Source organism: Serpula lacrymans (assembly GCF_000218685.1).
Source record: "Serpula lacrymans var. lacrymans S7.9 unplaced genomic scaffold SERLAscaffold_4, whole genome shotgun sequence".
In the NCBI taxonomy this organism is placed as follows: Eukaryota; Fungi; Basidiomycota; class Agaricomycetes; order Boletales; family Serpulaceae; genus Serpula; species Serpula lacrymans.
Genome location: NW_006763293.1, coordinates 1,053,965 through 1,067,231, shown reverse-complemented (window position 1 = coordinate 1,067,231; position 13,267 = coordinate 1,053,965). Strand labels below are relative to the sequence as shown.

Here is a 13,267-nt window from a genome sequence, read left to right as displayed (position 1 = left end):
CCTACTGATTCTACAACTGGGCCTTCAGGTTTGGAAAAACTAGAGAAGACGATGGGGAGACTTGATAACAGCATGAATACGCCCCAGAAGGTACGCGTTCCGTAGGAAAACTCAGTAGACACATGGAATATGTTATGCATACCGTTATGTATTTGTATATGGCCTGATTGTTTGATATTTTGTTCCACGCTGACCCCCTTTTACATGTGCGCCATTGCAATGGGTCGTTGACTTCTTTTCTTCGTCATTCACTTCGACCCCTTAATTTCCACAAGTGAATACCTCATTTTAGTTCTGCGATTAGTTACTCTACAATTCAAATGCTTTTCGAATAATAGTACGATAGTATTATGCACTGGATTGATCGTGACCTTAGTGCGTCAAAAAAGTTTGTAGACTTGTAGACATTTTACACAAATATGTCTATTCCTTGCTACTGACCCGACCCGCACATCTACTTTAGGGTATGTTATAGAAAGATACCAAACCGTCGTGCAGCAAAGTATGCTATTCCCGCAAGCAGACCGCCGACGTGACCAGCTGTATCTGTGGTAGTATTCTAGTTCGCAACCGGATATATCAGTATGCTACCCGAAATCCCTACAAAAAGGCGACATGATCTAACCTTGTTGGAGATGCTCCTGTAGCCGTCGTATATCAGGATACCGGGAAGGAACACCCATGCGGGACAAGGGATCACAAAGAAGATGAGGAACGTCGCTCGTGGTAATGCACAGGCAAAGTAAGCTGCTATGGCATATATGGCACCTGTAACAAAATGTGAGAATGTTGACATGCAGAAAGAAGTTATCTAAGACGAACCACTAGCCCCATGAGACGCTATCGGATGATGCTTGACGAGGTCGTTCCAGCTGAGACTCGTTAGGCCGGACAAGATTCCACCTGTAAGCAGATTTGGTTACGATGGGGTACATCCTGAGTCGCGCACAACAAACATACCGATGAAGTATAGTCCCAAAAACCTTGTTTTACCTAGCATTTGCATAACTGCTGGAGCCATGAAAAAGAAGGTGAGGCCATTGAACAATGCATGCGAGAAATCTCGATGGGAAAAGCAAGAGGTCACAAGTGTCCATCTATACCGCAACAGCGCGCATACAATCAGTTATATGAGATTGCAGATAACAAGTGGAGATACGAACATCCTGCCTGATGAGATGTTACGCATCTCCACTACAAAGTTGTCCCTCAGAAACCTAATCAAAGACGTGTCTCCCGTTTGTTGCTGGGATGCATGGTGGGGAAGGTCAGTTCATAGTCAGACTGGATGGTGATGATATGTGGCGTACCCAAGTCGCAGTGGCAGCCTGCCAAGTCAAAAACACGCCGACATTGAGACCAATGATGCCATAGAATATGACAGAGTTGGGGATGGACTCGATCCAGGGAAAACGGGGTCCGCGGTTGGGTGAGCGTCCATAAGAAGAACCAGATCCATGATAATCCCTGTGTGTTGCATTGCGTATACCCGTCCTTGCAAATTGAAGAATGCTGGACAAGGCTACGCGTGGTGTGCTAACGATTGGCGCTGGTGTCGAGGCGCGGAACGTGTTTGTAAAGATGGATAGACCAGATAGCTGCCTTGTTTGCTGTATTAAGCCATTTAGATGGATTGCATGTAGATTCTGCTGTATATGGGAGACATTGGCACGAGGATTGCAGCGCAATGAGCTTAAGCTGCGAGCAAAAGTGCGGCAAAAGAGGTTTTGTGTGCTTGCCATGGGCAAAGACCTCGTGTTTATGTGTATTGACCACGCGTCGGCGCTGTCCCCGACGTTGTGGGACACTACCGACAGTGGCTGTATGCGATCTGAACGTGCATTACATACGTTGACTATCTACGCCCATGTCGCACCATCTATTTCTGTTATCGCCATCGGACACGCCATTGTACAGCTTGACACATTATTCTACGAAGCCTGCGCAGACGACACCCTCGCCGCTTTCATCTAATCTGCCAACGTGGTCGACATCTGCCTTTGCTGGGACGCTGACTGCATTGTCTGGTGCCACGAGTGCAACTCAATCTCACCATGTGCAAGGAGGCGGTGTGAGGATGGGCGGTGGGCAAGATCGACATGTAATACAGATGATTGCCAATGCAAGCCTGGATGTCATCGAGGATGTCATGAAGAAAGAGAGTGCAATGTTGGTATTGTTCGCTTTATTGTGACGAGCACGTGTTGACGAAGCGAACAGGTATCTTAAATCTGTGGACAAGTTCAATGAATGGCTTGTATCTGCGTTCATAACTCCAGGAAGTAAGGGTTGGGTGGGACAGGTATTGCGAGTACTTATTCCGTTTATGGACAATAGACATGAAGTTCATTCTACTTCACGAAACAAAGAACGACGATGGGATCAGATCATTCTTCCATGATGTATGGGAGCTATATGTGAAGGTGAGCTTCGAGTACGGCATGTGGGATGAGATATGACGGATGTTGCAGACAATGTTGAATCCATTTCATACGGCGCATACAGGGATACGCAGCACGACGTTTGATACACGTGTACGGGCGAGTGCGAAGAAGAACCTGTGACGGAGCCGAGACAATAGAGAGGCAGTGGCGGGGCTGTTTTGGGTGATGATCTCTATCAAATAGCAGGCTGTATCTATATAGTTTTGGTCCTTTTGTGGTGATCGAGGTCCTCACTTTGTGCGTAAAACAGCCACAGCAGCCATCTTTCGCTCTCAGGCTCTTTCCTCTCTCTCGACCAGGCTACGGCGCCTTTTTCTCGTTTGTCTTGTCTTCTCTTTGCAAACATATCTCCTCCTCTTTATCACAAAAATCACATACTTCTTCTCTCTTTTTATTCTCCTTCTTGCCCCAGTCGTCCCTCTCAGAGAGAGAAAGTCCTCACCAAGTGCGATTGCCTCCCAGTCTGTCTCCTCCTCCTCCCCCCTTTCCCCACCAGGCTGACCTCCTCCAGCTGTATCCTCTTTTTCAGCTACTATCTGTTCATTAATATTCTCTTCCGTAATTAAATCCCACGTCCTCAAGACTGCCCTTCCACCGTTCTCTATCTCACTATGGCCACTGCTCCTCCTCCCAATCCTCGAGCCTCTCTTCTCAATGGCCTTCGTACAGGCGGCGTTAGATCTGTCTCTATGAACATGCCCCACACTGCTGCTCCAGGCTCCTCCTTCAATCTTCCCCGTTTTGCTTCCAACTCTATTCAGCACCCTGTTTATCCAGAGGAGGAGGACATCGACGAGGTGGCTGAACTATTTTCACACCACCTTTACACCAACAACACGGCAGGAAAACACCCCTTGACGGCCGCTGTCGATGGCCCTAACAACCGTTTTATCCAACAGCAACATTCCTCAGCACAGAGGGGCTTGAACCCCAACAGTGTTCCGTTCAATCCCTCGTTCTCTCAGAGTGTGCAAGCCCCGTCTGCCCCAGACGCTCAGACTCAAGTTCTCCAGCAACAGATGCAGATGATGCAGTTGGAGATTATGCGATTACAGGTTGGCTTGTTTCATCTTTGGCACTACAAGTTTTCTTTGATTGATGGTTCATCTTAGAACGTACAGGTGCAACAGACACAAGCTGCCCTTCTCGCAGAGGCTATGCGCCAACAGATCAATCAAAATCGCCGTAACAGCTCAAACTTTAACCCACCTGCTACTGCCGGTCCGCTTAACACCGCTTTTGATCTTCGTTCAGTTGCAAGTAGCGCCCAGTCTCGCCGCGCTAATCAGACAGAGCTTTTGAAGGCCCAACTTGGTATCAGTACTGCTCCTACCAATGGCGATCAAGTTCCTATGACCGCAGCGCTTGGAGGCAAGTTCGGTAGTCGTCCTTCTTCAAACGTCGCATTTCCGAGGGCAGAAATACATGAAATCACACCTAAGAATTCGTCTCCCCCACCTAGCCAGACTACAGTGATAAGCGGTGGAACATCTCTCGGCAGTCTTTCCTCGAACAGTGTCGTTAATAGCGGTAATGTTAGCGGCAATGGCACTCCCCCATCCAAGTCGGATTCCGCTACATCCTGGAGGCGCGGAGGCAATAATAACTCAGTCCTTAACGGACAGCGTACTGTATCTATATCTGTTTCCCCACCCAGTGTAACGGTTACCCCACCGCCTGGTGACCGTCCATCTCCCACTGCCCTTCATCCTGGCAAAGCTCGACCTCGCCCTCTTAGTTTCGCCGGCACTTTATCACGACCTTTACCAGTCGTAGCTGTTGATACATCTGCTGATGGTAGCGAGCCTGAGGATGCATATTCTACTGCATCCGCTAGCTCCCAGTCGAATCCCACAACGCCCCACTCCTCGTCTTCTATTGATGCACCACTTTCGCCGCGCGAAGAGGCTTCAAAGAAATTGTACGAGGGACTGGGTATAGGGAGGCCGGTTCCTGTTGTTGCTGCCCCACAGGTTCACCCTTCGGTGGCAAGCTACAGGATGGCAAGCCAACCGATGAGACAGCCTCGTGGTCCACCATCGGGGTCCGATGAGCTCGGTCCGAAAAATTTTGCGACTAGAATCCGAAGGAAAGCGATCGGTGGATTGGGTGTACTCATGGGCGCCCGTGAGCGCAGAGAGGCTGTTGAGGCTTACTAGTTTCTCCCTTTTCTGTTCGGTCACTGGACTAGGATTTGGCAGCTTTTCAGTCATGACGTATCTTCTCTCTTCCCTTATACCTTCATTCCTTTTGCGATCTCGGTTTGGGGCAATGATTTCGGCCGTATGTGAACGGACACTTGGTGCTAGCATAGTTCTCGTCGCCTGATTCTCCCGGTATTTCTTATGTACGTACTTTTCGTTACATTCAACAACACCTTCATTTCGTCTCTCCCTCCATCCTTTCCATTCGCACGCCTCTCCACTCGATTTCATCATCTTGGGATTCGCGAGCATACACGCGGTATGTGCGGGTACGGCGACTTCTTGGCAGAGTGAACGAAGAGTTCCAGAGATGGGATGGGATTGGTGCACGGAAGCCGTGCTTCCTGTAATGTACCCAAGACACTAAAATAAAAAACAACTATGTGCATTAGACTCTTGATTGCAACAATCAACTAAACCCTGTTTGAATCATGTCAATATCGAGTATACGATTCTTAGTTCAATCGCTATTGGTCTGAAAGCTGGTGTTCTGGTTTTCCCCGAAACAACAGGATACGGATGTTACAAACCGACTTTACAACTGCACTACTTCACAAATTATTTACACCTTTGGCCGACGATGGCCTTGCCATGTTCCTATGAAAAATGGTAAGTAAACCGTTACTACTGATGAGATGGGTAAATAATGGATAGCGTACCTGCCACTCTTCCTTGCTTATCCAAAGTTGGTGGAATGTACCCAAGCTAGCTAGTATGCTCCCTCCGAGCCATCCTCCGTATCGACGCTCGATTGGGTTACCGGGAGCATGTATCTTTACCTTTGAAAAATAAAACAGTGATTGAGAGGGCCTCATCGAATCACTGAACTAGTGACTCACATGTGCAAAGTTCCTCGACAGCTCATTCTCCAGTCTGTCGGAGAAACCGGCGAATAAGCTTCCACCGCCAGTGAGGACAATGTTACCCATGAGGACTTGGCGAAGATCTTGGTCGCAGCCACGAAGAGAGTCCGAGAGGAGTGCCGGGATCGTTTTTGGGAGGTTGGGATTGGAAGCCTAAGTCGTGCCTAATATGAGCTTAGATCTATTATGAAGCTTCCATATCACGTACAACTAATTGTTGTGAATGATGGAAGAACTGCTCGCCGACGTGGTACCGTTCTGAGCCGAAGTAGGCATTGTAGCCTGTAGGGAATTCATATTGCCGCGGTGGGCGAAGTGTAGCAGCTCTAAGTCATTGCGGGCTTGCAGTCAGCGCGAAGCCTGACAGGGGTATCTCTGTAGCTTACTGATCGTTCCAACCCTGGTCAAGAACTCCAGCTACGCTCTGGATCCATTCGTCGACTTCTCTGTTCTCGTACCAGACTCTCCAACTTTCTGTAGTTCCAGCCATGCGGTCTGTACGAAGAGCGTATTGCGGAGGGGCTGATGATTCAACTGGCTTCGTAGGTTTTTTTATTCGATAGTCAGTCTATGCTACTAATCTATGAAAGAGGGAGAGACAATACCGTCTTGCTTGCTATCAGCTGGTGTGGGTACAGCTCAATCCCGGCGCGGGTTGCGGTAGGGTTTGCGAGGATGTGCCTTGCGTTAGCATGGACGAGTTTTGGGAGAGGAGAAGATACGAGGCCTAAAAAAAGGTGGATTTAGTATCATCCCTCTGCCTTAGATTTCAGACATGGACGTGCCTTTTCGGAGGACAAAACCATCCACGACGGGTGTGATACTTGCCATTGATTGACCAACATCAATGACGAGCGCAGATCCTTTCCCGGCGGCGAATCTACATCAAGCGATCAACGATAAATGGTAATAAGAGTTAAAGGCCGAGGTTGGGGTGAAACCCTCTTACGCGTTGAGGACGCCCGTATTCGCGATATAAAAAGCAGGCACTTGGAATTCTTCAAACATGATTTCAGCCATTCGTTCTCTGTTCGCTTGCGTATTCCAGGCAGGCTCTGTAACAAGGGTGGGATGTTCTGAGGGATTGCATCGCATGACATCTACCAATGCATGGGATAGGAGCGCCGGTACAGGGTTGAAGTCGGTTACTTGAAGCACTTTAGTAGTCATATTCACGCGACATATTAAATTGGATGCGTACTGAGACCATCACGTAGTGGGCTCCCTATTTCCATGCCTTCTCTCCAGATTGACGGCCCATGCTGGCCCAAGAACATCTTTGTGTCTTTCTTCTTCGTAGGCTCAGTAGGGGCGTCGCCGTCTGCTGTGGTTTCTGACATCTGGACGTCGCCATCTGAGGACTGTGCTGCCTGTTTGTAACCGTACGACGTGGATATGATAGCCTTGGGCGTGTCGTCTCCTGCATACCCTGCACGTATAGAAGACGATCCTATGTCGACGACCAGAGCAGAGACTTCGTCTGATGTAAAGAGGTTATCGTTATCGGCACAGCTATATAATACATGAAGCATGCGTACCTCCCCCGTAATTCACCATTTTTGAAGTCAGGAAGCTTGGAGGGTGTAGTGGCTGGATGGTTTGAGCCCGATCAGATCTAAAGCTATTGGCCTCTAAAGCCACGTGCTCACGCCAGAAAAAATGAGAGAAGGAAAACTCAGCCACCGATTGCTCGAAAGTTACTTTTCAGCTCAACGGTTTTCTCTACGGGAGCGCCATGGCTGCGGTGGAACTGAAAAAAGAGAGCAAGAAGCGCAAAAAGGTGGAACGAGAAGATGTTGCGGAAGATACTATCCTTGCGGGTGTAGTTGGACTGGAGATGCTGAGCGACGAGGAGAAGGACGCAGACGAGCACGAATCAGACGATGGAGAGGTAGACGAGTTTCCAGAAATCGATACGAGAAGCGATAGCGAAGAAGAGGATTCTGGAAATGAAAGTGAGGAGGAAAATGATGAGGAAGAAGAGGAAGAAGAAGAGGAAGATGAAGAAGAATCCGACTCCTCCTCCAGCTCAGACTCGCATCATGATATATTTCCAAAAGCGAACACGATGGTCTCTGACATAACAGGTCAACTAAAACGCGTATACCCGGACATAGAGCCAGAATACGATTCGGATTCGTCTACAGAAGATGTAAGTGGTCGTTCTTTTCTCTCTGTGTACTTGTCGTCTCACGAGTGCCCTTAGGCACCAAATCGTGTTGGAAACGTCCCAATGCACTGGTATGATGATCTACCTCATGTAGGCTATGACATGAATGGGAAGAGCATACTGCGACCTGCGCGAGGCGACGAACTCGATAAGTTCCTTCAGACCGTTGAAGATCCATCAGCGTGGTAAGTACATTCTTACATATATTCCAATCGATACTTAAATCATTATAGGACGAAGGCGTTCGATAAAAATACTCAAATGGATAAGCCATTGACTCCAGAAGAGTTAGACCTCATTCGCAGATTACAAGCTGGCGAGAATCCTGATAGCAGCTATGATCCATATGAGCCTATGGTGGAATGGTTCACAGGTAAAGGAAAAGAAGAAGTTATGCCTCTGTCCGCTGCCCCCGAACCAAAACGTAGATGGATTGCAAGTAAATGGGAAAAACAAAAGGTAGGATTCTATCCAGTTTTGTAGTACCAGGACGCGACATATTTCATATACCACTCTACAGATCATGAAAATTGTACGCGCAATTCGCCAAGGTCGCATCCTTCCATCAAAACCAAAAACTGCTTCCGATAAACCTGCCTTCTATGCTATATGGAATGAGCCTTCCTCGGCCCACCCACCAGCGATGCCCGCACCCAAACCCCATCTTCCTACCAATGCCGAGTCGTACAATCCTCCGGAAGAGTATATCCCTACTAAAGAGGAACGAGAACAATGGGAAGCCACTGAACGTGAAGATCGCGAACGTGATTATCTCCCGCAAAAATATTCTGCTCTGCGGCTGGTGCCTGCATATGATCGATTCATTCAGGAAAGATTCAATCGACAGCTGGATCTCTATCTCGCCCCTCGTATTCAGCGTAAGAAGTTGAATATTGACCCCAATAGTTTGTTACCCAAGCTTCCTAGCCCGAGTAGTCTAAAGCCTTTCCCAAACTACAAGTCGCTCAAGTTCACACATGGCAAAGGTCGTGCAAGGTGTTTGAGCGTAAGTCCCGATGGTGCATGGGTTGCCAGCGGCGATGAAGGTGGTATAGTCAGCCTTTGGGAAGTAAATGTGGGACGAGAAGTGAAAAGGTGGAAATTTGACAGCAAAATATGTGCAATAGAGTGGTCCCCACGACAGGACGCAAGTTTCTTTGTTGTTGGGATGTATGTGTTATGCTCGGATTTCTTGTGTCATGCTTCTGAACTGATGTCAACAGTGAGGACAAGATACACTTCCTAATACCCCCCAACCTTTCTTCTATCCTCTTTACTTCGACCCAATCTCTCCTTGCACCTGCAACTCTCCCCCCATCTACCCAACCCACCGTCAAATGGATGTCAGCTTCGAGTTCATCCCCTGAAGATGAACCTATCTTAACCATGATTCTGCCACCTGGATCTGGCGCACCAAAACAACTTACATGGCATAAGAAGGGTGATTACTTAGCTTCTGTCTGTGAGTAAAATCATTTCTCTCTCAGAATCGTTCGTTTGATAACATTTATCCCTTTTTGCAGCGAATAGCGAGAATCAAGGTGGTGTCTGGATCCATCATATCCAGCGTAGACATTCCCAGGCTCCGTTCACTAAAATCAAGGGCGATGTCCAGCTGGTACAATTCCACCCGTCCAAGCCACAGTTCTTCGTTGCCGTACGTAATATACACTACCCTGGGGCTTGTGCTGATGCCCCTTGATTCTGATTCAGACTCAACGATATGTCAGGTTGTACGATCTGGCTGAGCAAAAACTACTGAAGACGTTGTTGCCAGGTATCAAATGGATATCGTCCATGGATATACACTCATCTGGAGACCATCTTATTGTGGGAGGATACGACCGCAAGTTATGTTGGTTTGACCTCGAGCTTAGCGAAAAGCCTTATAAAATACTTCGGTGCGTACACCTCTGTCTCGTTATATATACATAAAAACACATCATTGAAAAACCATCCTAGCTATCATTCTCGGGCGATTCGATCGCTCCAGTTCCACCCTACGTATCCATTATTCGCATCATCTTCAGATGATGGTTCTATCCAGATCTTCCACGCCAGGGTCTACAACGATCTAATGACCGACCCTCTGATAGTACCGCTCAAAATTCTCAGGGGTCACAATATTACAGATGGCTTAGGGGTGCTCCAGGTGAAATGGGTTAGTAGGCAACCCTGGTTAGTAAGCGCTGGTGCAGATGGGGGCGTCATAGTTTGGTGCAGTTGATGGCTCTGAAATAATATCTTCTGTGCGTCGATAAATTTACATTAGCCATTTATCGAGCGGGTAGATTTCTTCCTGTCAGTGTCCACCGCCGTATGCGAGATGATCTACGACAAATATAATATCGAAGGCTCAGAAGTACTGGATAACTTTCGGTACGTAGTAACTGATGCTGTGGCTGCAGTGGTAGTGAACCGAGTATCTCTCAGCGGAGATCTCCACTTCAAGTGATTGACTTATTTGGGTGCCCTTTGTTGGCGTCTTCTTTAAAACTTCTCAATACGGTTTGACCAAGTTCGACAAGGAAAAGAGTTTGGTCTAATGCTCTCCCTGTTCGAATTCGACCTGTCTTAGGAAAAGCTTGCCGCTGTGTTTAACTGCTCTTGGAAGATCTGCTGGTGTCACCAATTTATGCTGACCTCGCCGTCTAGTTCAACGCCGCAAGACCCCGGTTCATTGTATGAATGAGGTCCTGGCAAGACTGCCAGTAAAATGGTACTTAAGTCTTCTATAGTCCTCGAAATTCCATCCCAGTTTGCCTTGGGTGTATACATAGTCATCATATCCCCGCCTTGACCTCTCTTCTGACACTCTTCTATCTTCACCGTTTTTTTCCCCCCGTTTGTTTTATCTCTCCTCGTTGGACGTTGTTATTTTCTATCTGACGGGTATGGTCGCCTGGTCGAATCCGCAAGAGCTGAATGAACAGGCTCGTAAGTCGACCTTCTTTTCCCTTACATGAATGATACGGGCTGACGTCTCATGTAGAAGCTTTCAATAAGCTATTATTTACTCTTTTCGGTTTATATGTGTGGGAGCTGATCATGACTTGCGGATTTGAATTTTCCCTGATCACCAGGAAGCGCAAATTTACCTGGCCTTTGGTGAGTGCTACGTTTGTTCATCATTACTGGTGATATGTACTGAAGGGCCCCAAGAGTAAGTATCCCTCGACAATTTGAGATGGACATCCACTCACGGCTCGTTCTCAAGCTTTCTTCTTCTTGTGTCGCTATTGTATCTTTTTTGCTGTTGTAGGACTGTAAGTTGAGTTCCTTGCTGATGTAAATTTCAACGTTGACATGGTTTAGTATTATATCAGTATCTGTAAAAAAACAGGTAACGATGCCTATCCATTAACCAGCTGTCAGCGTGCTCAGTTCTCAAATGCTCAACCAGATTAACTGTGCGGTACGCTAACTGGCTTATACTTTGTCTTCGAATCTAGCCTAATGCTATACATAGGCATTGTATACATTCAATTCCGTATGTCAGTTTCAGACGAGTCTACTATATTACCTTACCTTCGTTCATCTACAGTGGGCGGGTAACATGACAATTCTCTGCGCGTCAACATCTCTCATGCTCAGAACGTGGGCACCAAATATTGGGCACTCGTCGTTCGTCACTGACTTTATGTTCGTGGCAGGATTGCCTTGTGGGAACGACGAGTGGCAGTGGTCCTCCCTCTCGGGGCCCTTTCTCTCGGCCACTGGGCTCTTCTCTATCGCGATATGTTTATCGTCAAGGCTGCATGGGACGAAAACGCTGGCTCCTGCGTTGTAGTATCCACGAACCACCTCCTACTTAACATCAGTTTCTTTTATAGTATGTATCGATAAATTCTCTTGTGATATCAACTGAACTATCGTTTCGTCTAGCAATGGGCTTTGATCTCGTCATTTTAATATTTACGGCAATTGCGCTAGGAAGTCACTACAAACTATCAGGACTCTCTACGCTTCTCTTCACAGATGGACTTGTGTACTTTTTGGTCACTTTTTCGTTTAATACCATTCCTGCTGTACGAATCTTGATCCTGTTAACTAATTCATGCAAAACTGACCTGTGGTTTTGGCAGGTGCTCAATATCCTCGATCTGAGCGGTAAGTCTATTTGATTTACTTGTTGCAGAGAACCCAATTGATCAATCTATCACTTCCAGTCGAGATGAATGTGTGAGTGGAAGCATCCATTAATACTAATTTGAGTGGCTGACCAGCGCTATATCGACTGCAGAATTGCTACAGTGAGCATTTTTTATGCGAGCCAATATTTCAGCTAATCAAAAAAACTCCAGATTCCGGCGGCGACATTCTCGTATGCTTTCGTTTTTTGTGATTTTTCCTCGTTGTTCATACTTAATGCATAGCGCCATCGCCGCCTGTCGCGCTGTGATCGACTCAAAGAATACAACCTCGCAAATGTCTATGTACAGTCGTCGTCCGCCGTGGGTATCGAGTCAGGTAGCAACGAGTACGCTAAGAGGGTTCGCTCCGCATGCCGTCCGAGCGCATTTCCGTCAAGTTGCAATCTCCATAGACAGAGTTCCAAGAGGCCGGAGGTGCATGTCAGGACTGAATCATTTGTGTTGGCAGATCTCAGGTGCTTTTGTCCGCATCGATATGACGTCTAATCCTTATCGATTTTATTTTTAGCCCGTCTTCTGCATTGGAGCTTTCTCCACATGAGAAGTACTTTGGGAGGGAGAGCCTCATCGACATTGATCCACTCACTGGTCGTAAAGCCCCCCCCTTCACCACATTCCGTGCATTTTAAAGTTGGGAGTGCCGTGTGAAGGAATTCCTTGATCCCTACTCCACTCGCTCTTTCCTGTGATGGTTAAACTTTTGGCACCCTGAAACATTCCGCTATCCCCATGGCCAAGATATAAATGCTACCCCTATTACACCGGTGTGCCTATAATATTAATAAGTATACATGTATAGCAAGCTGTCAGCAACGCTCTTTATATGTCAACCTGACAAAACGTTATCGATTCATCAATCTACTCACAATATTCGTCTTAGTAACTTGATTTTGTAACCATACTATTTCCTCGAAGCCACTGTCCATCAGTAAATATGGTTTCCACCAGTTGCACCGTTTCCTGTCACAATAACCACTCGTGTAGGATTGCATCCCGTTGTAGAAAAAGTTCGAAATGCGTGCCAGACTGAAAATTGCGATTATGATAGCAACACTTTATGTGCTGGCCAGGGACAATTGTTTCTTTGATCGTGTTTCGGGGCAGGCTAGTACTGTACATTTGATCATATTATATCCTACGTTGGGGTTTTGATAGAAGGTGGCGCTGTGAGTCACAAATAACTTGACGCTTTTCCAATGATGCATCATCTGTGGATGTGATCACATCATTCAAAAAAGCGCCAGTTGGGTCACCTGTGCTGAGGCTGAGCATATTTAATTTTCGGTCGGTGGAGAAAAACTCCCGATTCGGTGATGAGGAATTATTTATCCTTAAAGAGGTGAGCGTCTGCTCTGGTTCTAGCTGGGGCAGTGCGTATGGTCTACGAATTCAGCGAATGTGAAGCAAAGACCTTCAAGTTGGAAGACAAAAC

At 47.1% G+C, this 13,267-nt stretch overlaps 6 protein-coding genes across 6 annotated transcripts; 3 read left to right on the top strand and 3 right to left on the bottom strand.

Moving 5' to 3' along the window:
* Positions 1–411: 411 nt before the first annotated feature.
* Positions 412–1,775, bottom strand: SERLADRAFT_382112 (uncharacterized protein; the record flags this gene model as incomplete). The annotated part of the gene is made up of 6 exons (XM_007315413.1): positions 412–559; positions 626–768; positions 823–903; positions 961–1,097; positions 1,164–1,246; positions 1,311–1,775. The coding sequence occupies 6 exons, from the start codon at positions 1,740–1,742 to the stop codon at positions 470–472; spliced, it is 966 nt and encodes a 321-aa protein (XP_007315475.1).
* SERLADRAFT_460695 (uncharacterized protein) lies at positions 1,732–2,732 on the top strand (the record flags this gene model as incomplete). The annotated part of the gene is made up of 4 exons (XM_007315412.1): positions 1,732–2,169; positions 2,221–2,282; positions 2,338–2,423; positions 2,472–2,732. The coding sequence occupies 4 exons, from the start codon at positions 1,868–1,870 to the stop codon at positions 2,562–2,564; spliced, it is 543 nt and encodes a 180-aa protein (XP_007315474.1).
* On the top strand, positions 2,728–5,086 carry SERLADRAFT_460691 (uncharacterized protein; the record flags this gene model as incomplete). Its single annotated transcript, XM_007315411.1, has 2 exons — positions 2,728–3,499; positions 3,557–5,086. The coding sequence occupies 2 exons, from the start codon at positions 3,056–3,058 to the stop codon at positions 4,601–4,603; spliced, it is 1,491 nt and encodes a 496-aa protein (XP_007315473.1).
* A 34-nt stretch (positions 5,087–5,120) lies between these two features.
* SERLADRAFT_460685 (uncharacterized protein) lies at positions 5,121–7,078 on the bottom strand (the record flags this gene model as incomplete). The annotated part of the gene is made up of 10 exons (XM_007315410.1): positions 5,121–5,245; positions 5,308–5,427; positions 5,488–5,664; positions 5,720–5,837; positions 5,898–6,049; positions 6,117–6,238; positions 6,297–6,391; positions 6,461–6,659; positions 6,713–6,991; positions 7,050–7,078. 10 exons carry the CDS (start codon positions 7,066–7,068, stop codon positions 5,207–5,209), a joined length of 1,320 nt encoding a protein of 439 aa, XP_007315472.1.
* A 3,497-nt stretch (positions 7,079–10,575) lies between these two features.
* SERLADRAFT_366923 (uncharacterized protein) lies at positions 10,576–11,805 on the top strand (the record flags this gene model as incomplete). Its single annotated transcript, XM_007315409.1, has 9 exons — positions 10,576–10,618; positions 10,674–10,793; positions 10,899–10,947; positions 10,997–11,024; positions 11,151–11,171; positions 11,226–11,278; positions 11,335–11,513; positions 11,567–11,709; positions 11,767–11,805. 9 exons carry the CDS (start codon positions 10,576–10,578, stop codon positions 11,803–11,805), a joined length of 675 nt encoding a protein of 224 aa, XP_007315471.1.
* Positions 11,806–12,024: 219 nt separating this feature from the next.
* On the bottom strand, positions 12,025–12,440 carry SERLADRAFT_382095 (uncharacterized protein; the record flags this gene model as incomplete). The annotated part of the gene is made up of 2 exons (XM_007315408.1): positions 12,025–12,290; positions 12,344–12,440. Coding segments are annotated over 2 exons (235 nt in total), but the record flags the coding sequence as incomplete, so codon positions are not given.
* Positions 12,441–13,267: the final 827 nt, after the last annotated feature.